We start from the raw sequence: 22,703 nt of genomic DNA, 5'->3' as shown, positions 1-22,703 counted from the left end.
CATATAACATAGCTGGTCTCACTGCCGCCCTGTAGACCAGTGGTTCCCAAACTGTGGTACGTGGAGTCTTTTCAGGTGGTACGCATCGCGGTCCCTGAAATTGAATTTATCTGTGCAAAACCCTTTATGACAAGCCTGTTGTGAGCAAAAACCAATGAAACTGTTTAAATACAATAATACGTGAATTCCCAGATTTAGTGTGGTGTGAAATTTCGTCATCTAAATAAATAAAGCCTATTATTCGAATCAGTATTTAGTTCATTTAATGCTACCATTATTCCGTTTCGTGGAAGTCAACTTCTACTTCTTCACTGTTTCAGCTTTTGGTCACTAGATGAAAGCACAACGCCGACACTATTTAGTCTTCGGTAACTCTGCCTCACAGAAACCGCTCGCGTTTGTTGTTATACGTGCACTGCCGCTGTATCGCCGCATCGTAGTCACTAGATCTAAGCACAAAGCCGATACCATTTCGTCTTCGGTAACTGCGTCACATACAGGCCGAAGGCAGGATTTAGTTTTGGGGCGGAATGTATCAATTTATGTTAATGCACAAATTTTTTCATTAATTTTATGCATAATTTCTTCCAATTCTTTAACTGTTATTCAGATTTCGGGTTGGTTGTAGTCAGTGTCGTGAATTTGCTGTATATTACCTAATTAAGAATTAATTATTCATTGCAGTACTTGCTTTTTAATTTTTTTGTTAAAAATTTGGGTGGTACGCAACGCAGCTCACTTAACCTCAGGTGGTACTTGACATCCAAAAGTTTGGGAACCCCTGCTGTAGACCTTCCCTTTCACTCTTGCTGATACCCGTCTGTCACAAATCACTCCTGACACTCTTCTCCACCCACTCCACCCTGCCTGCACTCTCTTCTTCACTTCTCTTCCACAATCCCCATTACTCTGTACTGTTGATCCCAAGTATTTAAACTCACCCACCTTCACCAACTCTACTCCCTCCATCCTCACCATTCCTCTCACCTCCCTCTCATTTACACACATGTATTCTGTTGTGGTGGTCCTACTGACCTTTATTCCTCTCCTCTCTAGAGCAGATCTCCACCTCTCCAGGGTCTTCTCAACCTGCTCCCTACTCTCACTACAGATCACAATGTCATCAGCAAACATCATAGTCCACGGGGACTCCTGTCTAATCTCATCTGTCAACCTGTCCATCACCATTGCAAATTAGAAAGGGCTCAGAGCTGATCCCTGATGTAATCCCCCCCTTCGTCACTCCTACTGCAGACCTCACCACTGTCACACTACCCTCGTACATATCCTATACAGCTCTTATGTACTTCTCTGCCACTCCCGACTTCCTCATACAATATCACAGCTCCTCTCAGTCACCCTGTCATTTGCTTTCTCCATGTCCACAAAGACGCAATGCAACTCCTTCTGGCCTTCTCTCTACTTTTCCATCAGCACCCTCAGAGTCTTTCTTGGCATAACATTAACACCCTACAAAAAAACTTTCCATCAAATTTCTTCAAGTCGTCTTAAATACCTACTAGAATTTCTTCCGTCGCGCTTTTGTCCATGAAAAGGCTTCGATTGTTACACTGAAGTCGACAGATCTTGTTCAGTGCTCCGGGCATTCAGCTTATTTGGCTGCATCGTAGATCTTAAATGATCCTCGATTCTTTTAAGAGAAGAAAAAGTTTCAGCTGAGGAACTCGTCAGTGGCCTGCAGACAAACATTCTTAATAAAACGTCAACGTTTGGATAAACTGCTTGTAGTCCTTTTTCTCATAACCACTTCGACGATTACGTCTTTGGTGAGTTCAAATTATTCACCCAGATGGCGTATTCGATACGAAAAGCAGCGAATAAAATTGGCATAAAATGCAAAAGATTTACATCGATTCTCATCTGACATTATAGAATTTTATTGAAATCTTACATTACGCCACATTAACTGCATAAACAAGCCATAAGTTGTGTATGTTTCATGTTTTGTGATAAAAATCTCAGCCCCCCTTATAATTTGGCGAACACCCTGTCAACTTTTTCTGCTTACGGCCCTGAGTAAACTAAACAGTATATAAAAGTAGCAACGATATATTTTTCGTACCTACTATCAGTAGACGTGTAGAAGTCAAGCGATATGAGTATAACAAATCACTATTGTAACGCCAAATCTGGATTTTAACACGTGGTGTACGCTGAGTGTGTGAGAGAGAAACCGCAAATGCTTTTTGCCGGTGACTGAGCAAGACAGCACAAGCTGTAGAGATGGGCAACAAAAATGTACCGTTCAATTTATTTAATATATACGGATGTAAATTTAAAAACATCATTTTATATGGCCTTTTCAAAATAATACTGAAAAATATGTAAATATTTGGTTGTTATTTCTTCTGTATATACAGTACAACGACTGCTGTACCCTATAGGCCATAGCCTAGGTTGGCCTTATGGGAAATCTAACCCTGCGTGGACCCCTATGGCTGTGGCATAGCAAAAGGGCCTACGAGCTTGGGGGGCCCATTCAGGGTCGCCTGGATTTCTTTTTTTTTTACTTTAAACAACTTAAATCCTGGGTTCACTTCCCGGTCCTCCCTGTGTGGAGTTTGCATGTTCTCCCCGTGTCTGCGTGGGTTTCCTCCGGGCGCTCCGGTTTCCTCCCACAGTCCAAAGACATGCAGGTTAGGTGGATTGGCGATTCTAAATTGGCCCTACTGTGTGCTTGGTGTGTGGGTGTGTTTGTGTGTGTCCTGCGGTGGGTTGGCACCCTGCCCGGGTTTGGTTCCTGCCTTGTGCCCTGTGTTGGCTGGGATTGGCTCCAGCAGACCCCCGTGACCCTGTGTTCAGATTCAGCGGGTTGGAAGATGGATGGATGGATGGAACTTAAATCCCTTGCGTTAATAATTCACAGTTTCAGTGACCTGTTTGCACCATCGCCCAGGCAAGTCCAATCCAATCCATGATGATATTACATATTTGGCAGGCCTACAGTTTACACGACTTTAGACTTCGGGAGTTCGGAGGCACAACACGTCCCAGTCCGCCTTACAGAGAAGTGCACATTCCCAATTTGGTGCCATAGCGGATGTGAACAGAAGAAGTTTTGAAGGACGTCACGTGAATAGTGTAAATATACATTATTATAAAACATTGTTACTTTTGTGTGCTGCCAAGCAGGATCCCAAGCTGTCTCATCGTATGGTGGGTGTACCAGCGCTCGCTCCCCAGCCTGACCTGACCTGTCAGCCCACCTACATTTCATGTCAGGTGCTCACCGGACTGATGGTTCAAACTCAACTTCTACACCTTGAGCTCAAGTTGGGCCCACCTTCATCATGACCCTAGCGGCCTACACAGCACTCAGCAGCCTCTTCCATCCTCCCTCGGCTCCTTACTACTGCTCTGCTGACGTCTGTGTTCAACACTGGCTCTTCTTGTTTTTGTTTTTTACACGTTCAGGTTGGAGAGTTCCTGCAGTGGATGGTCGGACCTGAGTGACGAGAGGAAGATGTACAAAAGGCATCGGAGCAAATCGCCCTCCTACATCTCCGGATTCTCCTCCGCCGCTAGTTTCCGTTCCAGTCCTGAGCTGAACCCTCACCCCACCTCGTCCTTCTCGTCTCGCATAGGTCTGTCCAACTTCGATTGCACTCTTACTTCTGGCCAATATTTATTTAGGTAACCCCCCCACATTGCATGGTTTAATCTAGTGATTTGGAATTGTTATTTTCCATAGGTGTACCCCGCAGGCCCCCAGCATTTCTGTTACCCAACTGGGTCCTGGTTGCTGCCTACCTGCTGGCGCTGGGGGTGATGGTTGGCGGCACCTCGGTCACTGTGCTGTATGGGCTCACTTTCAACAGCTCTGTGGTCCTCCTGTGGATGATCTCCTCTTTCAGCGCATTTCTCACGTCTGCTCTCTTGGTGGAACCAATTAAGGTACCCGTCTAAGTGCCCCCGTGTCTGTCAGGGAGCCTTGAGGTGAAGGAACAACTAATGAGTTTGGAACAGAGAGGGAGAGAATGCTGTTAGGAAGAAGGGCAGATTCATTCAGGAAAGGCAAAGAGGAGGAGATATCCTCTTCAAGATGAAGCAGCACTAGGATTGGTTTCTCGGCCACCAACATCTGGCACAGAGTAGCTCCTTGAGGTGGCTGACTTACAGTCCCAAATCATTTGTGGTGGTCCCCATGTCACACGTTTATTATTAGTGGATGCTTAAGGCTGCTAATCTTCTAGTAATTTGTCTGTTCGTCCAATCAGTTTATGGTGTCTGGCCGTTGTGCTGAGACAACACACTGTTGTGATCTGGAGAGTTCCGAAAAACACAGGTACCAAAATACCATCAAAAAACCCCGACCTGAAACCCAAAGGGCCAAGAGAAGTCCCTGTTAATTTAAAAGGTTTATTTTTAGCAAAAGAGCTGTGTGAGCTCCGAAGAAAACAACGGAGATGCCTGAAAATTCAAGTCCCGACACACAATCCAAAAATGTGGTCGAAAAAACAGAGTGGAGGTTCAAAAATTAGCAAAAGCAAAAAAAAAGCACAATAAGACTCCACTGCAAATGTGATCGATGAACCGCCAGGAACTGTGGGACTATGGAGGGCCGTCCCTGGTGGTGATTGGCAGGTGAGGAGCCACCCACAAAACACAAGGGACATTACCTAAGCCACACCCCTTCCCCAACACACATACAAGGTCCATCCATCCATCCATTGTCCACCGCTTATCCGAAGTCGGGTCGCGGGGACCACCCATATCACATTGCACCCGACCCCTATGGCCTCTCTTGCAGGTGGTGGTCTCACAAGGGAGCACATACAAAGTGAGTCCCAAAAATAACCAGATTGGTAAAAAAATAAAAAAATATATATATATATATATCTACAGTGCATCCAGAAAGTATTCACAGCGCATCACTTTTTCCACATTTTGTTATGTTACAGCCTTTTTCCTCAGAATTCTACACACAACACCCCATAATGACAACATGAAAAAAGTTTACTTGAGGTTTTTGCAAATTTATTAAAAATAAAAAAACTGAGAAATCCTATGTCCATAATTTTCCTTGTCATGGTCTGAGAGTCCTTCAGGTGCCTTGTGGCAAACTCCAGGCAGGCTGCCATGTGCCTTTTACTAAGGAGTGGCTTCCGTCTGGCCACTCTACCATTCAGGCCTGATTGGTGGATTGCTGCAGAGATGGTTGTCCTTCTGGAAGGTTCTCCTCTCTCCACAGAGGATCTCTGGAGCTCTGACAGAGTGACCATCGGGTTCTTGGTCACCTCCCTGACTAAGGCCCTTCTCCCCTGATCGCTCAGTTTAGATGGCCGGCCAGCTCTAGGAAGAGTCCTGGTGGTTTCGATCTTCTTCCACTTACGGATGATGGAGGCCACTCTGCTCATTGGGACCTTCAAAGCAGCAGAAATTTTTCTGTAACCTTCCCCAGATTTGTGCCTCGAGACAATAAGGCTGTAACATAACAAAATGTGGAAAAAGTGATGCGCTGTGAATACTTTCTGGATGCACTGTATATATTTATTGATGAATTCCAGAATTCTATATACATTGCAACCTTCTACAGAGCCCGCCACAATTATTGGCAATTATTTCTTTCTTTCTTGTTTTTCAGGTCGTTTTGGAAGCCCTCTTCCTGGCGCTCGTTCTGAAACCTGTGGACCCTGATGACGGAGACACCCTGGTGGAGGAGCCACTCATAAAGAAAGCGTTTGAGAGGATCGGAAAAGTGAGGGCCCCTTATGGATACGCCTTGCTGCACGCCAAGGAGGAGGCCCGCAAAGTCCAAGCTCTGCACACACTTATGAAGGTGAGGTGTCCCGTCTGAGGGATTTTGGGGGCACAGACAGTGCTAAGGACAAGATGGCTGGTGGAACAAATTGTTAGGCTTGGATACCTGAGGGGTGACGGTGAATTAGTGGGCGTACTGACTCTGAGAAAGAGAGAATGGATGGGAAAAAGAGAGGACCATCAAAAATAAAAAGAGTACCAAAGAGCGTTATCCAAAAGTCAGGCCGGTCTTTCATCAGGTTTTAAACACAAACAAAAAAGTCGAAAAATATTTAGCAATGTAGTACATTTTTTCCAAGAATTCTTGTTGTAAAATGACACAAAGAACACAGATAATGAGTTGGGGTACCACCTTGGTAACCTTGGCGCAGGCGTCTTTGTGTAAATAATTAGTGGCGGAGATGTCTTTACAGACACGAGTGCGGACAGAACTGAAGGAGGTAGCTGGTGTGCCGCTCTATGAATGAAAATGGCAGGAAGGGGGGGGTCCAGGAGGAGGGACCCCGGAGATGACATCAGTGATGAAAGGGCCGTCAATCACCCGGGCAGCACAGGGAGAAAGAGAGAAAGGATCAGAAAACAGCGCCAACCCCTGGCTCGGCGGGTAACTATGTTCACTAGACCCCTTAAGTTGCCTCCAGTGCAGACTTGTGTGACAGTATGTGAGAACTCACTCACCGTGAATCCGCTTCTGTCAATCTCAGATGAGCAGGACACTTAAAAAGGCCACCCTGACGTCACCCATGCATGTACGTCGACGCCCCCCCGTCCCCCCCTCGTCCCCCAAGAATAACAACGTTTGCAGTAAACATGAAGGCTGATCCAAACAAGTTCATATTTTAGTAGTAAAAGACCAGTCAAGGAGGAGGTGAAGAGTAAAGGGGAGCTGGACAATGTTTGAAGCTTATTGACGTTTATCGAGGTGTGAAGAAGTGGGTCCAAGCTGTTACTTCAAAATAAATTCTGTAACGGTACGTGGATACACCGTGGGAAAATGTCTTTAGTCACTCATTTCAATGTGCAGTGAGAAGGTGGATGTTGTGCAGCCTCGTCGGTGCACCTACTGGTGTCGTGAAGTTGTTGATTTGGGTGTTTTGAGGACTGAAATCCGCATCTCTGGTGGCTCTTCGTGATCAGCTCTCTTATCAGTAGTCCTTTTGACGGAGTGTGACACACCATTTGCAGTTCTTGCAGTTCATATTTTCATGAAAATCGCTGCCACTTCTTTCAATCTTACATCAGCTCCCTCACTATCGTCATTAACGGTGAACAACAGAGAGCCCACACGGCACCTGCGACGACATATCATTCACATTTACCACTCGTCCATTAATGCCGTGAAATGCCAAGGTATAATCTGATGCTACAAAAAAGGTTTTTCCCTTGCGTCAAGTTATGTTCATTTTTAAAATGTGCGATGTGCTCTCGGGCGCAGTGGGTAGCGCTGCTGCCTCACAGTTCGGAGACCCAGGTTTGCTTCCCGGGTCCTCCGTGCGTGGAGTTTGCATGTTCTCCTCGTGTCTGCGTGGGTTTCCTCCCACAGTCCAAAGACATGCAGGTTAGGTGGATTGGCGATCCTAAATTGTGCCCTAGTGTGTGCTTGGTGTGTGTGTGTGCCCTGCGGTGGGCTGGCACCCTGCCCGGGGTTTGTTTCCTGCCTTGCTCCCTGTGTTGTCTGGGATTGGCTCCAGCAGACCCCCGTGACCCTGTAGTTAGGATATAGCGGGTTGGATAATGGATGGATGGATGTGCTCTCTGCACAGACATTCAGATGTCTAATGGGGTCTTTTTAGCAGACGATTCATCTTAAACTGAAGCTTGCTGTCTGTCAACCCAGGTTAACGAGAGCACCGCTGATCTGTGCAGCTCAAAATCCCCGCCTCTACTTTGAGCCCCGCCTTCATGAGGATTTGGATTGGTTTAGAAATGTGTCACTCAATGAGCCGTCTAGTTGTTCCCACCCACTTTTCAGCACAATTCACTCCTGGTTGTCTGTAGGCGCCCTGGATCGATTATACGTCGGGTGACCACCAAGGAGTGTGGTGGAGAGCAGGACTTCAGGGGCTGACCTTCAAATCTTGACTTGATGTTATTTTTGGATAATGGAGGTGAATGAGATGGACGAGCTTGTTAGCCTGAATGGCCCGTTCTGTTTTGTAATGTTCTAAAGGTTTCTAAGTCAAAAACGGTGTCACGCTAAAATGTAAAAATAGTCCAACTCCATCAAAATGATTGTGATAATTGAATTCTACACATTTCAATATTCGTTAACAATAAATGAACAAAACATGTTGTGTAAAAGGCTGGAAAAATTCCAAACAAAATAAAATCAAAACAGTGAGGAGACAGGAGGGGGCGCTAGTGAGTCACAACTAACACAGGATACACGACTGAGTCATGGAAGGACGGCCATTGAAGACCAGAAGATGTTAACTTCCTAAGCATTCACTCTGCTTAAGGGGTGTTAATGAATTTGCGAAAGTGGAGTTGTGTACCAGGGTTCAGCCGCCTGATACCCTCAGGACAACTTGCCAGAAGGTGACTAACTGAACGGGGACTCTTTCCTGACCCCTGTGTCTGATGCTTGACCTTTTCTCTCCCAACAGAAGTGTGTCATTCACCTGCTCTTTTTGTTGGTGGTCCTACTTGTGAACTACCAGGGCGGCACACACGACAGCAGTGGGAGACAGCTGCACGCCACAGTCCGACGGACCCTCGTCTCATCCGAACACGAAGACGTCGGCTTCGCCACAGTCAGGAGGTATGGAGATTTTCATGTGTGGAAACCATCGGCTTCTTCTTCTGATTGCATTTCTCCTGTAGCTGAGATTTGGGATGTGGTGGTGTGGTGGGAGATGATTCAAAAAAATAAAAGCAAATGCTTTTCAGAAGTTGCCAGTTCACCTGGCGTGCACATCTTTAGGGATGTGGGGAGGAAAACACACTCAGACATCAGGTCCGGTTATTGAAGATCCCCTAAAGTCTACCACACTACCTGATCGAGTGTCCATGGTCCTCTATGTGAAGGAAAATTTCCTAATGTTGTGCTAAATTTCCAACTGTGTCCCCGTGTTCTTGATGAACAAGTCACCGTCTCGATCCACCGGACTAAGTCCCTTCATAGTTTTAAACACTTCAGTCAGGTCTCTTCTTCATCTCCTTTAAAGGCTCAGCTCTTTTAATCTTCCCTCCTAACTCGTCCCCTGTAGCCCCTGAATCAGCCTAGTCGCTCTTCTCTGGACCTTCTCTTGTGCTGCTGTGTCCTTTTTGTAGCCTGGAGACCCAAACTGCACCCAGGACTCCAGATGAGGCCTCACCAGTGTGTTATAAAGCTTAGGCACAACCTCCTGTGACTTGTACTCCACACAGCAGGGCGCTATATAACCTGACAAGCCTTTTTCATGGCTTCTGAACACTGTCTGGCAGTTGATATTGTTGAGTCCACTATGACTTCTAAATCTTCATAATTTTGATTTTCCGACCTCCCATTGTGTATTCAAACCACACATTTTTACTTCCTATGCATAATATTTTACATTTATAGACTTTACATTTCATCTGCCACAAATCTGCCCAACCCTGTCTTGCTGTCCCAGTCCCTCTGTATTGATATAATGGATTGAAGATTATCTGCTAATCCACCTATCATGGCATCTTCTGCAAACTTAACCAGCTTGTTATTTATATTCCTATCCAAATCCTTTACATATATTAAAAACAGCAGCGGCCCCAGCACTGACCCCTGCTGGACACCTCTCTTAATGTCACTACGTCTACGCGTGGAAGTGTGTGTGTCTGTCCGGCCCGGAAGTGAGAGGTGGAGTCGGGGTAAGAGCTCCGCCTCCGAGGAAACAGGAAACTCGCTTAGCCGCTAATAACACGAGTGAGGCCACAGCACGTCAGCAAAACGAAACCTCCAAAGAAAGACAAAGTCGCTTAGCCGCTAACATCGGCATGACGGTATCCCTTTTACTTTTCCACAAGAGAGGCGAGCACATCAGCATAACAAATCCACTTAGCAGAGAGATGCCCAGAGTAGTTCCTTTCAATTAATTAGAGTAGAGCCGATGTGAAAGGCGCTATATATTGGTCTGAGAAGAGCACAGCCCACATGGCAGCTATGCGTATCTGGCAAGACTCACTGACACTTGAGGATATAAAATGAGGAGAGAACATGGAGAAGCCAGAATCCCACCATCTTACTGGAGCGGTTTATATACAGCAGCTGTCATCATCCGCCACTGAAGACTGAATGACGACTGTACGTTCCATTGGCTTCACTCCGGCCTGGAAATCTTATATATATAAACGTCTACACGTGAAAGTGTGTTTGTGTGTCTGTCTCTCCGGCATGGAAGTGCGAGGCTACAGCATGAAGCTGAAAGAAAACGAGTCCGTCTCCAAAGTGAAACCGCCGGGGAAAGACAAACTCGCTTAGCCGCTAATAGACAAGCAGGGTGAGCACATCGGCAAAACGAAACCTCTGAGGAGAGAGAAAATCGCTTACCCGCTGATAGACAAAGGAGGGAGAGCACATCGGCAAAAACGAAACTGCCGAGGAAAGAAAACCTCGCTTACAACGAAATCTCTGAGGAAAGACAAACTCGCTTAGCCGGTAATAGACAAGCGAGGTGAGCACATCGGCAAAACAAAACCTCCGAGGAGAGAGAAAATCGCTTACCCGCTGATAGACAAAGGAGGGAGAGCACATCGGCAAAAACGAAACTGCCGAGGAAAGAAAACCTCGCTTACAACGAAATCTCTGAGGAAAGACAAACTCGCTTAGCCGGTAATAGACAAGCGAGGTGAGCACATCGGCAAAACAAAACCTCCGAGGAGAGAGAAAATCGCTTACCCGCTGATAGACAAAGGAGGGAGAGCACATCGGCAAAAACGAAACTGCCAAGGAGAGAAAACCTCGCTTACAACGAAATCTCTGAGGAAAGACAAACTCGCTTAGCCGCTAATAGACAAGCGAGGTGAGCACATCGGCAAAACGAAACCTCCGAGGAGAGAGAAAATCGCTTACCTGCTGATAGACAAAGGGGGGCGAGAACACATCAGCAAAAACGAAACCGCCGACTCTGCATTTCAATTGTGTTTCTGACAATTTCAGTAGATTCTAGGACCCCGGGCTTTTTACAGCAGGGGCTTACACAGCTCGTTTCATATAAGGTTCCTCACACCATTACCTGTGTCTGAGCCAGTTCCGCACCCACCTACCCACTTCTCGCTTCTTTTAATCTGATGCCCAACCTCTCACATGGCCCCTTCTCAAAATCTTTCTCAAAGTCCTTGCCATGTGTTGCTCCATCTTTAATAATTCCTTCCATTAATGTACCTGTTATGAACATTAAGCTTAATGGTCTACAGTTGTCTGGATTTGCCCCATCACCTTTTTTTCCCCAGTGCTCAGTGACTTTATATCCTTAAGAACTCAAGGATGAATATGACCTGGCCCTGGTGATTTGTTTGATGTCAGCCTATTTAATCTGAGCAGCACTTCTCCCTCTACAATTTCCAAATCACTCGGTACATGGGGGACATGGGGAGAGCATTGAAATTAAAAACAGACGGTGACAGGCGTGGGATTTGAACCCGGGATACCGGATCTGTGAGGCAGCTTGATTACAAGTTTCCAGACAGGCAGTGTATCAGACTTGAATGTATGAATTGCTGGTTCGTTTGAAATGGTGCATCTTCTACCCTACAGCACTGCCGACGTCTGGAGGTGGATGGACGCCCTGCTAATACCCCATCTTTACAAGAACCCCGCTTTCAGCCTGCTCGGGGTGCCACGGCTCCGACAGCAGTGCTTTCAGAATGGTAGGTGGCCCATCTGTTAGTGGACAAGAGGACCGTTTGAGAGATGGGAATTTCATAACAAGGTGGACATCAGCAGCCCCTTTTCTTCAGGCCTCTTGGCCTGGTGTGTAAAGACTTGATGGCCGTCTGGCAAGGTGGACCCTGAGAATGGTGGTCCTAGTTTGCTGTGTGGACTGGGAAGTTATGTTAGGAAGAACGTTCTGCGTGAGTTTGTGTTTCCCAGCTTGCTTTTCATGTACTTTCCTGATCATTTCATTACTGCAAATTCAACCTGAAAACAACGAGATAAGGGCATTCTTTTCGTTTTGGTCATTATAAAAATTAATATATAAGGAGCTCTTTATTAATGATGGGATGTTTGGCCAAGACTTTTAATCTCTTTTATACAATGACTAGCTGAAATACCCGTCGCGTTGCCCGGGAGGAAAATAAAGTATTTTTTTTAATTGTTTGAGAAAAATATAATAAAAGAAAAACACAACTTAAAAAATAAAAATAAATTAACAAACAATGAAGACGCACTCATGTGCTTGTCTTGTGGTCTTGTATGTATGTTATCACCCACGTGACGCTCGGAACTGGCCAACTCTATTTAACTTCAAAAGCGACAGGCGGGCACAGTGGGACGCAAACATGAAGAATGCTGGCAGTCACCTCCAGTTCACCCTCTGGTGGTCACTCGGAGTGTCAACTGGATGAACACATGCATACAAGACCGCAAGATCACCCCCACCCTACCCAGAAGGGGGCGAGTTAGGAATGATTTCACTCTACAGTATTTTTAGTCGACCAATGAGAAACATGTGTGCCAAGTGTCATGAAAATCATCCCAGCCGTTTAGAAGTGATGCTGGAACATACATACATACGTACATACTGTACATACATACATACTGTACATACACACATGCATACTGTACATACTGTACACATACATACATGCATACTGTACATACATACATACATACACACACACAAACACACATACATACATACATACTGTACATACACACATACATACTGTACATACACACACAAACATACTGTACATACTGTACATACATACATACACACATAAATACACACACACATACATACATACTGTACATACATACATACACACATACTGTACATACACACATACATACTGTACGTACATACATACTGTACATACACACATACATACTGTACATACTGTACACATACATACATACATACTGTACATACACACATACATACTGTACATACTGTACACATACATACATACATACTGTACATACATACATACACACATACATACATAAATACACACACACATACACACATACATACATACTGTACATACATACATACATACTGTACATAAACACACACATACATACATACATACTGTACATACACACATACATACTGTACATCCTGTACACATACATACATACATACTGTACATACATACATACACACATACATACATACATACATAAATACACACACACACACACATACATACATACTGTACATACATACATACATACTGTTCATACTGTACATACATACATACATACATACTGTACATAAACACACACATACATACATACATACATACATACATACATACATACTGTACATACACACATGTACTGTACATACTGTTCATACATACTGTACATACACACATGCATACATATATACACACATACATACTGTACATACACACATACATACTGTACATAAACACACACATACATACATACTGTACATAAACACACGCATACATACATACTGTACATACATACATACATACATACTGTACATACATACACACATACATACATACATTGACTTTTATATATATAGATAGCTGTACCTGTGGCTGTGCCCTCATAGTAATGAAACAGGACAAACTTTAAAAATCAATAGACTTTGGCACTGATCCTGTTCAGCTCTGACGGGACAGCGTTCCCCGCTTGGGGAGAGAAGCACATGGCCGTGATATCTCTGGCAATCAGCAGCTACCCTCTAAAACACATGGAGCTCTGATCTCTCTCTCAAAAACGTCAAACGTTACTCCTTAACAATCTGTAGATGATAATGTCTGCTGAACAAACAGGTATCGCTAGCTAAGCGGAGGCGAGGTGCACTCCAACACATGGCGAGAGGTAGACAAACTCGAACAGAGGCTGGCGAGTGAATGAGGAAGGCCCCGCCCCCCTACTCTCGGCCCACAGCCACTCTGTTGGATTTGCATAAATCCATCAAACTCTGGTACTTAGTGCAATGAGAGAAGTCGCAAAATCAACTGGAAACTATACAAAACAACCCGATCTAAATCCATTAAGTAATTCTCTCGTGAAAAGCGGACAAACATACAGACAGAATGCACTTGGACCACAAAATTTTTAAAATCGTTTCTTAGCAAGCACCTATGGGCGGGAGATTTCGTGATGAGTGAGTCAGTGGTATTTGGCTTTTATATATGTATAGATATGGATTGTACCATTTATCTGTGTGTTGATTGGTGTAGACTGACTTGTTTCTTAACTGTGTTTTGGAAATGAACCCAATATTCTTCAGTCTGCAAGGAGACCCTCCATCAGGTCCAATGTTACAATAAAGGATGTCCGTTTTCTAGTCATTGCCATGGTTATTTTGAAGGAGATGGTAGACTTAGCAGTAGCCAAGTATGGTGAGATGTCTACATGCATGTGTGCCCAACGTGCAGTATGTAGTAGTAGTAGCAGTAATAGTATTATGATCACCTGTAGGAAGTTCAGTCAAGCTAAATAACGGAGAAACGGGTTGTTTTTTAAGCCCCCCTGAATGTCCATTTGATGACCTGTATATAAGAACGTCTCTACCCAGAACTTCAAACATTACACGTTGACACCTTTTCATCTTCTTAATGGCAGGATGTTACTTTGTGGGAGGCGAACAAAGTCACGGAAGGAATAAAACATTTAGCAGCATGGACATGCACAATGGAACAAGTGAGAGACCACCGCGCTCATCACCAGGATCTGCAGGGTAAGTCAGCCCCGGCACACTCATGGGCGGAGCGTTTGATGGCTGCTGCCTACCTGAATGTCACGGTCCAGGTGGCGCTCTTCCAGAGACCCCAAGCGCCAAATGCACTGTTGCGGGGACAAACGTTCTTGTGATTTTGATGACAGCAGTGCCCCCCCCCCTTGCTGTGTCCCCTAAGAGCCATCGGCCCAGTTAGCAGGGATAAACACCATCGGTGTGTCCTCTAGACCCCTGTAAACACTTGCACAGACACGCCGTCAGGGCCTCGGTCCTGAATTACTGCATATGTGCTAGGGGTGGGCAATATGACCTAAAGTCCACATCATAGAAGAGGCCGGTATCGTTTATTTGCATAAATGTATCAGATTGAAACTTATTATTTTAACAAATAACAAATGTATTACTAATTAACATAATGATTAATGCAATTAACATAGACACGCCTCTTATCCACCTGCTATTGAAGCAGATTCATCAGCAAACTTCTACCTCTGTTGAGCCAATCAACCAATGAAAATCCAACTTCACTCCCCCCTTCCCCTCACACTTATCTGCTCGCTGCCACCGCTGCTGCCAACTGCAGACCTCCACTCTCTGCTCAGTTGGCTAGCCAATCAGATTGCACCCGCCCCATGATGTTTAGTGGCCTTTGCGTTGCACGTCAGTCATGTTGCTCAGCACGTCCTGTTATTTGTGTCTTTCCCGACACGCCCGTTTTCCTCGCGCATCGTTATTGTAAAACCTCCATCCATTTTGGGTAAGGTTATGGTTGGGGTTTAGTCATCTTACTCAGGAGCAGACGTGTCATGGAGTTCTTTGGGCCACAGCCAGACTCTTCTTGGAGTTTTGTGTGTACAAATCATGTGACATAAACACGCAATCTGATTGGCTGTTCAGCAAAGCTCACCACAAGTCAAGTCAAGTCAAGTTGGGGAGCATGCACTGGTACAGTGCGTTGCTGCACCCACTATACGGCGTGCACACTGTTCTGTTTGGCATTGGCATTGCTTGGCTCCATCCTCATCCTCATATTATCCCAGCTATCTCATCTTTGTTGAAGGAAATCCTTAAGGTTGATTTAGGTGGTAGGTGAGATCATTTACCTTATTTTTGATAAACCATCTCTTTCTTTCTTTGCCCTCTTTAGATTCTGGTACTGGGGGCAATTTGGAGTTTACAACGATGGAGGGGAGTCTGTGGAGCTGGGAGAGAGCGACAAGGAAACTGAAGAAATTCTGATCCGCCTACAGAGAGCATCATGGATAAACAGCAGGTGAGCGGTGGTAATGTAGGCCGGTCTCAACTAGTGATGAGCCAAATGACTCATGGGAAGTTGAATTTCCAGGCAAAGACCTGGAGCGTACATTCCTTGGGCCTCTCAAGTATGACATCTTACCCCATTTTGGATTTAATCCATTCGTTACTTAAATTTAGCTTCAACTGTGAGGCCAGGGGTTTTGGCGGTTTCCCTCCCCTTTTGCATGTAGAACCATGACAGTGCTATCTGGATGATCTCCAGCCCACGCTCACTAGTGACAGCTTTGGTTCTCTAGGAAGGTTTCAAGTTGTCCCCAAGCCCTCAGCCCCTCTAGTGACACCTGTAAAGTGTCACTCTCTCCAATGGTCACAAAGCCAGAGGAAAACTTTAGGCTGTAATGGAGAACTCCATCCATCCATCCATCCATCCATTCGTTATCCAACCCGCTATATACAAACACAGGGTCACGAACTCCATCCATAAATGATATTTTTTATATGCTACTGACCCCTCATGACGGCTGAGAAAAATGTGTAACCTTGTCTTCATGCAGAGTTTCCTCTGCCCTGCTCCGAAGATCCACAAGATGCCATTCTTGCCACTCAGGGTTGGGAGATTAGGTGATCACAGCCAGGGGGTACATAGCTGGCCATTCCACCTGGACCACAATGGTCCCGCTCTTCATTTGGAACTACAGTGCATCCAGAAAGTATTCACAACGCATCACTTTTTCCACATTTTGTTATGTTACAGCCTTATTCCAAAATGGATTAAATTCATTTTTTTCCCTCAGAATTCTACACACAACACCCCATAATGACAACGTGAAAAAAGTTTACTTGAGGTTTTTGCAAATTTATTAAAAATAAAAAAATTGAGAAAGCACATGTCCATAAGTATTCACAGCCTTTGCCATGAAGCTTGAAACTGAGCTCAGGTGCATCCTGATCATCCTTGAGATGTTTCTGCAGCTTCATTGGAGTCCACCTGTGGTAAATTCAGTTGACTGGACATGATTTGGAAAGGCACACACCTGTCTATATAAGGTCCCACAGTTGACAGTTCATGTCAGAGCACAAAACAAGCATGAAGTCAAAGGAATTGTCTGTAGACCTCCGAGACAGGATTGTCTCGAGGCACAAATCTGGGGAAGGTTACAGAAAAATTTCTGCTGCTTTGAAGGTCCCAATGAACACAGTGGCCTCCATCATCCGTAAGTGGAAGAAGTTCGAAACCACCAGGACTCTTCCTAGAGCTGGCCGGCCATTTAAACTGAGCGATTGGGGGAGAAGGGCCTTAGTCAGGGAGGTGACCAAGAACCCAATGATCACTCTGTCAGAGCTCCAGAGGTCCTCAGTAGAGAGAGGAGAACCTTCCAGAAGGACAACCATCTCTGCAGCAATCCACCAATCAGGCCTGTATGGTAGAGTGGCCAGACGGAAGCCACTCCTTAGTAAAAGGCACATGGCAGCCCGCCTGAAGTTTGCCAAAAGGCACCTGAAGGACTCTCAGACCATGAGAAAGAAAATTCTCTGGTCTGATGAGACAAAGATTGAACTCTTTGGTGTGAATGCCAGGCGTCACGTTTGGAGGAAACCAGGCACCGCTCATCACCAGGCCAATACCATCCCTACAGTGAAGCATGGTGGTGGCAGCATCATGCTGTGGGGATGGGAGACTAGTCAGGATAAAGGGAAAGATGACTGCAGCAATGTACAGAGACATCCTGGATGAAAACCTGCTCCAGAGCGCTCTTGACCTCAGACAGGGGCGACGATTCATCTTTCAGCAGGACAACGACCCTAAGCACACAGCCAAGATATCAAAGGAGTGGCTTCAGGACAACTCTGTGAATGTCCTTGAGTGGCCCAGCCAGAGCCCAGACTTGAATCTGATTGAACATCTCTGGAGAGATCTTAAAATGGCTGTGCACCGACGCTTCCCATCCGACCTGATGGAGCTTGAGAGATGCTGCAAAGAGGAATGGGCCAAACTGGCCAAGGATAGGTGTGCCAAGCTTGTGGCATCATATTCAACAAGACTTGAGGCTGGAATTGCTGCCAAAGGGGCATCGACAAAGTATTGAGCAAAGGCTGTGAATACTTATGGACATGGGATTTCTCAGTTTTTTTATTTTTCATAAATTTGCAAAAACCTCAAGTAAACTTTTTTCACGTTGTCATTATGGGGTGTTGTGTGTAGAATTCTGAGGAAAAAAATGAATTTAATCCATTTTGGAATAAGGCTGTAACATAACAAAATGTGGAAAAAGTGATGCGCTGTGAATACTTTCCGGATGCACTGTATATGCTGCTCTCTATTGGCTGAGAGCAATTTTGCCATATTAGCAGGAATTTGCAGCCTAGAGGGAAGAAAACCAATCCTAGAAAAGCATAAAGAGGGGATATGGAATTAGCTGGGGAAAAAAACGTGAAAGTGGGAGTCAAAAATCAAAAGGTCAAAGTGATGAGAGACACAGGAAGGGTAAAACGTGGGGCGCAAGTGGAAAATGCAGAATGCCAGCTTAGCTATCAGTGACTGACAGGCGCACTGGGAGCCGGGATGTGATGTAAAGCTGATCCCCGGCAACATAAAACGCTGAAAGCCGACATGAGAAAAGTCCACGGCGTGGAAAACTCTTGCCCAGGACGGCTATGGTCTGATGGCCTAATCCGAAGCGACTGATGAATCACATGTGCGCAAGGAAATTGCTTCTACTGTGGATTCTGAAAGTCTGCCAACCCTTCACTTTATTCCCAGTTTGTGATGTTGGCAGCCTTGGGCTCAGATCGTTGGAATTCATTTTTTTCCCCTCATTGTGGTGTGAAATTTTGTATATAAGTTGATAAAAATTTTGTACGTCTTTAATTGTAACATAGACAAAGCAATGTAATTTCAGTGCTACACCATTGATAAGAACAGCAATGGTTTGATTGTTTAAGACCCTGAAACCACTTTGGCAAGTGACTGATTCTCTGCAGGACCCTCTCAGTCAACCCTCACAGGAAAGCCAGACCACCTAGCTGGCAAGCATCAGCTCAACAAAAGGTTTTAGGGGCAGGTGTGAAGGGTACTGTGTGCCCCCACTGGTCTGAAGTATGGCTGTTATGATTGGTTGGCATCAGAGGCCATTCTGTAGCCCGACGCCCTATTGGTGTAAGAATTTGGATAGAGAATGTATATAGTCAGTTGCTTTACCCCTCGCTCCCTCACACCATCATGATGAAGCAGCAACTCACACGCCATGAACTAACCACACTGAGAAGCACAACTCGGCAGCCATATTGAGATGGGCCTGTCCATAAAATGATACCTTAACTAGGGACACTTTAAATAACTAACAAGTGTGTGTGTGTGTGTGTGTGTGTGTGCCGCCTGAAACCCCACATCAACATTTATCAGGTTGTACAGTTGCGAATGCTGTAGCTGGACATCGGTGGATGGCTACTGTGTAGATGTGGGCTCTGGCTGGACCACTCAAGGACATTCACAGAGTTGTCCCTAAGCCACTCCTGTGTTGTTTGTTCTTTGTCCTGTTGGAAGTTGAACCGTCGGTCCAGTCGGTGGTCCTGACCACTCTGTAGCAGGTCCTCATTAAGGATGTCTCTGTACTTTGTTCTCTTCGGCTTTCTCCTCAACCCTGACTAGTTTCCCAGTCTCCACCACGCCACACTGTTGGATGACGAGCAGTGTGTGGATTCCTCCAGACATGACTCTTAGAACTGAGGCCAAACAGTTCAGTCTTGGTTTCATCAAACGAGAGATTCTTGCTTCTCAGGGTCTGAGGGTCGGCTTCCATGTGTCTTTTACAGCGGATAGGCTTCTATCTGGCCACTCTGCTGTAAAGCCCAGAGCAGTGGAGTGCTGCAGTGATGGTTGCCCTTCTGGTGTGGGGTAAAAAATAAGCAGCAGACAGAACAAGATTTGGTGGTTGGCCACCCCGTATACTGAAAAATCAGCAAATTAAAAGAAGCAGAGTTCACAAATGAACTGACTCACAGGTGGATAAGAGGAAGAGGTGGAGTCAGGAGCAGGAACTGATGGGGCAGGAAGATGGATTCTGGGTACTGGAAATTACGTCATCGAGGTGGGGGGGTGGACCGGTGGTGATGTCATCGGGAGGCAGGGTCTTCAGCACAAGAGGTGAGAGGATCAGGTGAGAGCTGACGAGTGACACTATTGGAGCCTGTAAACTGTCCCCCGTGTGCACGTGTGTGACGGGAGGTTTCAATCCAGAGTGACCATCAGGCTCTTGGTTACCTCTCTTAAAATGGCGCTTTGTTTTGGGTTTTTTTCCATGATTGCTGTGTTTGGCTGGGTGTCCAGCTCTATTAAGAGTCACGGTTGGTCCAAACATCTTCTGTTTAAGAATTATGGAGGCCAGTGTGCTCTTGGCGACCTTCAGTACTGCAGAAATGTTTCTGTAGCCTTTCCGGGTCTGGGCCTCCACACGGTCCTGACTCTGAGCTCAGTTCCTTTGACGTCATTGCTTGGTGTTTGCTCAACGGTGGGATCTTCTATAGACAGCTGTGTGCCTTTTAACTAATCAGACCCGACAACTGAACTGACCGCAGGTGGACTCCAAACCAGGTGTCAGAACATCTCCATGATGATGAATGGAACGTCAAGGGTGACAGCACATGGTCTGAATACCGGCGTCAATGGCATATTTTAGGTTTTAAATTTAAATAAATGTGCAACATTTCTAAAATGCAACTTTTCCTCTTGAAGAGGGAAACAAATGATCTTAAAATGATTTGAGCAAAAAGCTGCTGGCATAGCAAAATGTGAAGTGGTCTGAATCCGCTTTATGTTTTATTTTTTTCCTTACTCATTCCAAGCCTGTGCTGAAGGCTGAGCTAACCATTTTATTTCTTACTAGACAAAGAGCCCGTTTCGACAACGTAAGATGAAACGGGCTTGAGTGGAATAGTATAATATATAATAAGTATAAGCACCACAAACCTGATATAGGTGTATTGAATGAATGCGTAATTAGGCCTCGAGCTGTAGTCGAAATCGCCTTTCAGGCCTCTAGAGCTTTAATCGAAGTCGCCTTTGTCTTTGAATTTTCGCGGCCGTAATTCCACCATCTGCCGCAATGTCGGTCTCGTAAGGTTTTTCGGGCAACTGTGCAGAAGGCGACGTGCGCAGAAGGCGACTGCACATTCAGCTTCAGACGGACGTGAGTAAGTGAGTGAGTGAGTGAGTGAGTGAGTGAGTGAGGAGACTGGCAAATTATGTATTAAGATAGTTTTCCTCCTTGGCCACTAGGGGGCGATACTCGCATTAGTAATGGAGGGTCCTGCTTGCTGCACATTTTGGGATTCTCCTGCAGATTGGAATAAAAGTATATTCTTAAACATGATGATTTGCATATATTCAAAGAGAATCATGAGCGTATATGAAAATAAGCATTATATCCTAGTGCCCGTTGGTATAGCCAGGGTTAAATCACAAAAAGGCTTGTGCCTGTTGTGAAAGACCAGCCTTGGGACAGAGGGACACGGACTCAAAACATGCACCGTTTGTTTGCAGACCACACATCACCATCACAGTGTACAAATCGCCACACTCTACTCAGTCCGTTTCCTTCCTTCAGCCGCCACCACTCCTCTCTCGTAAGCTCCGTCCTCTTCCACCCGACTCTCGAATGGAGTGAGGCGGCCCCTTTTATCACGCCCCGAATGTGCTCCAGGTGCTCTGTAATGATCTTCCAGCAGCACTTCCTAGTGTGGTCGGAAGTGCTGCCCTGGCACCCGGAAGCACTCCGGGAGTACACATTTCCTGGTTCAGCAGCACTTCCTGGGCTCTAGGACCGTCCAGGCACCCCCTGGTGGTGGCCACGGAGCTCTGTCTCCGTGGCCCTGATGGAATCCAGGGGGGCTGCCCTCTTGCACCCAGGGAAAGATAGTGCCCTTCTCCCGGTCCGTCCTTCTTCCAGGTATCCCGGTGGGGCAGGATCCCTGGTCGTCTGCCACACTGTATATTTTTTATTTTTCTTAGCAACCTGGAAGCCAGCAATATTTCACAAGTCAACGTCAGGTATATGGAGAGAGGCTGACAAGCAAGCCCCCCTTATTTTCCCAGGTGGCGGACGTGAGCTGAGGACTAGAGATAATGGTGGCAGGAATTGGACGGGGTTCAAGATGGGGAGACGGCCTGCCAGGTGGGCATCATGGATAAGACAGAGTGCTACTCTCATTAGGCTGGGGAAATATTAGTGGAACTAATCAGAGGCAGGACCAGGACAACGGGGTTTAGGGGGTCCAATAGGAGTGTCAAATGAGCTGAGTGAGGTCAACTTTTCGTAAAGATTATAATACATGTAAGGTAGCCCGGCTGCTTTTTGCTCGAGTCATCTGATTTGAGTCTGCACGTACATTGCACAATAAAGTTTCTGATTCTGCTGCCTGTCTGTCCTGAGACTCCGAGTGTCTTCTTTGGGCCAAGGGTGCCCCATCTCCGCTTTGACAAGTGGAGGTCTCTCTCTTGGTCACTGCCTGCTGCTCTTGTCTTGAAGAAGTGTGTCACTGTGAGACATTCCTCTTGTTAAGTGCGGTTCCCTTTTTTTATTTTCTGACTGTCACATTAGGTGTGGTGCAGATTCACCCTGACTTGTGTCCACTTTCACGCAGGACCAAAGTGCTCTTCGTGGAGTTCTCACAATACCATCAGGACACCGGCCAGCTTGTGACTGTGACCATGACGTTGGAGTGGCCTGAGTTCGGTCCACCGGCCTCATCGGACAGCATCCAGCTCCTGCATATTTACCAGTCTGGCTCTGTGCTAGACCTCCTCTACGCATCTATGGT

The 22,703-nt window shown here is 45.8% G+C and overlaps 1 protein-coding gene across 2 annotated transcripts in view; it reads left to right on the top strand.

The window, feature by feature from the left end:
* The window catches only part of pkd1b (polycystic kidney disease 1b), a 118,942-nt gene that overhangs the window by 84,247 nt on the left and 11,992 nt on the right, over window positions 1–22,703 (top strand). For both annotated transcript variants that reach the window (XM_051936479.1, XM_051936480.1), the window contains 8 exons: window positions 3,436–3,605; window positions 3,713–3,915; window positions 5,606–5,800; window positions 8,388–8,542; window positions 11,495–11,607; window positions 14,516–14,630; window positions 15,778–15,903; window positions 22,527–22,701. In XM_051936479.1, coding sequence (XP_051792439.1) covers window positions 3,436–3,605; window positions 3,713–3,915; window positions 5,606–5,800; window positions 8,388–8,542; window positions 11,495–11,607; window positions 14,516–14,630; window positions 15,778–15,903; window positions 22,527–22,701 — 1,252 coding nt within the window. The remainder of the gene's footprint in view (window positions 1–3,435; window positions 3,606–3,712; window positions 3,916–5,605; window positions 5,801–8,387; window positions 8,543–11,494; window positions 11,608–14,515; window positions 14,631–15,777; window positions 15,904–22,526; window positions 22,702–22,703) is intronic.

The sequence above is a fragment of the Erpetoichthys calabaricus genome, chromosome 14, assembly GCF_900747795.2.
Source record: "Erpetoichthys calabaricus chromosome 14, fErpCal1.3, whole genome shotgun sequence".
NCBI lineage: Eukaryota > Metazoa > Chordata > Cladistia > Polypteriformes > Polypteridae > Erpetoichthys > Erpetoichthys calabaricus.
The sequence above is the reverse complement of the archived record's forward strand: the minus strand, read 5'-3'. Positions and strand labels throughout refer to the sequence as shown.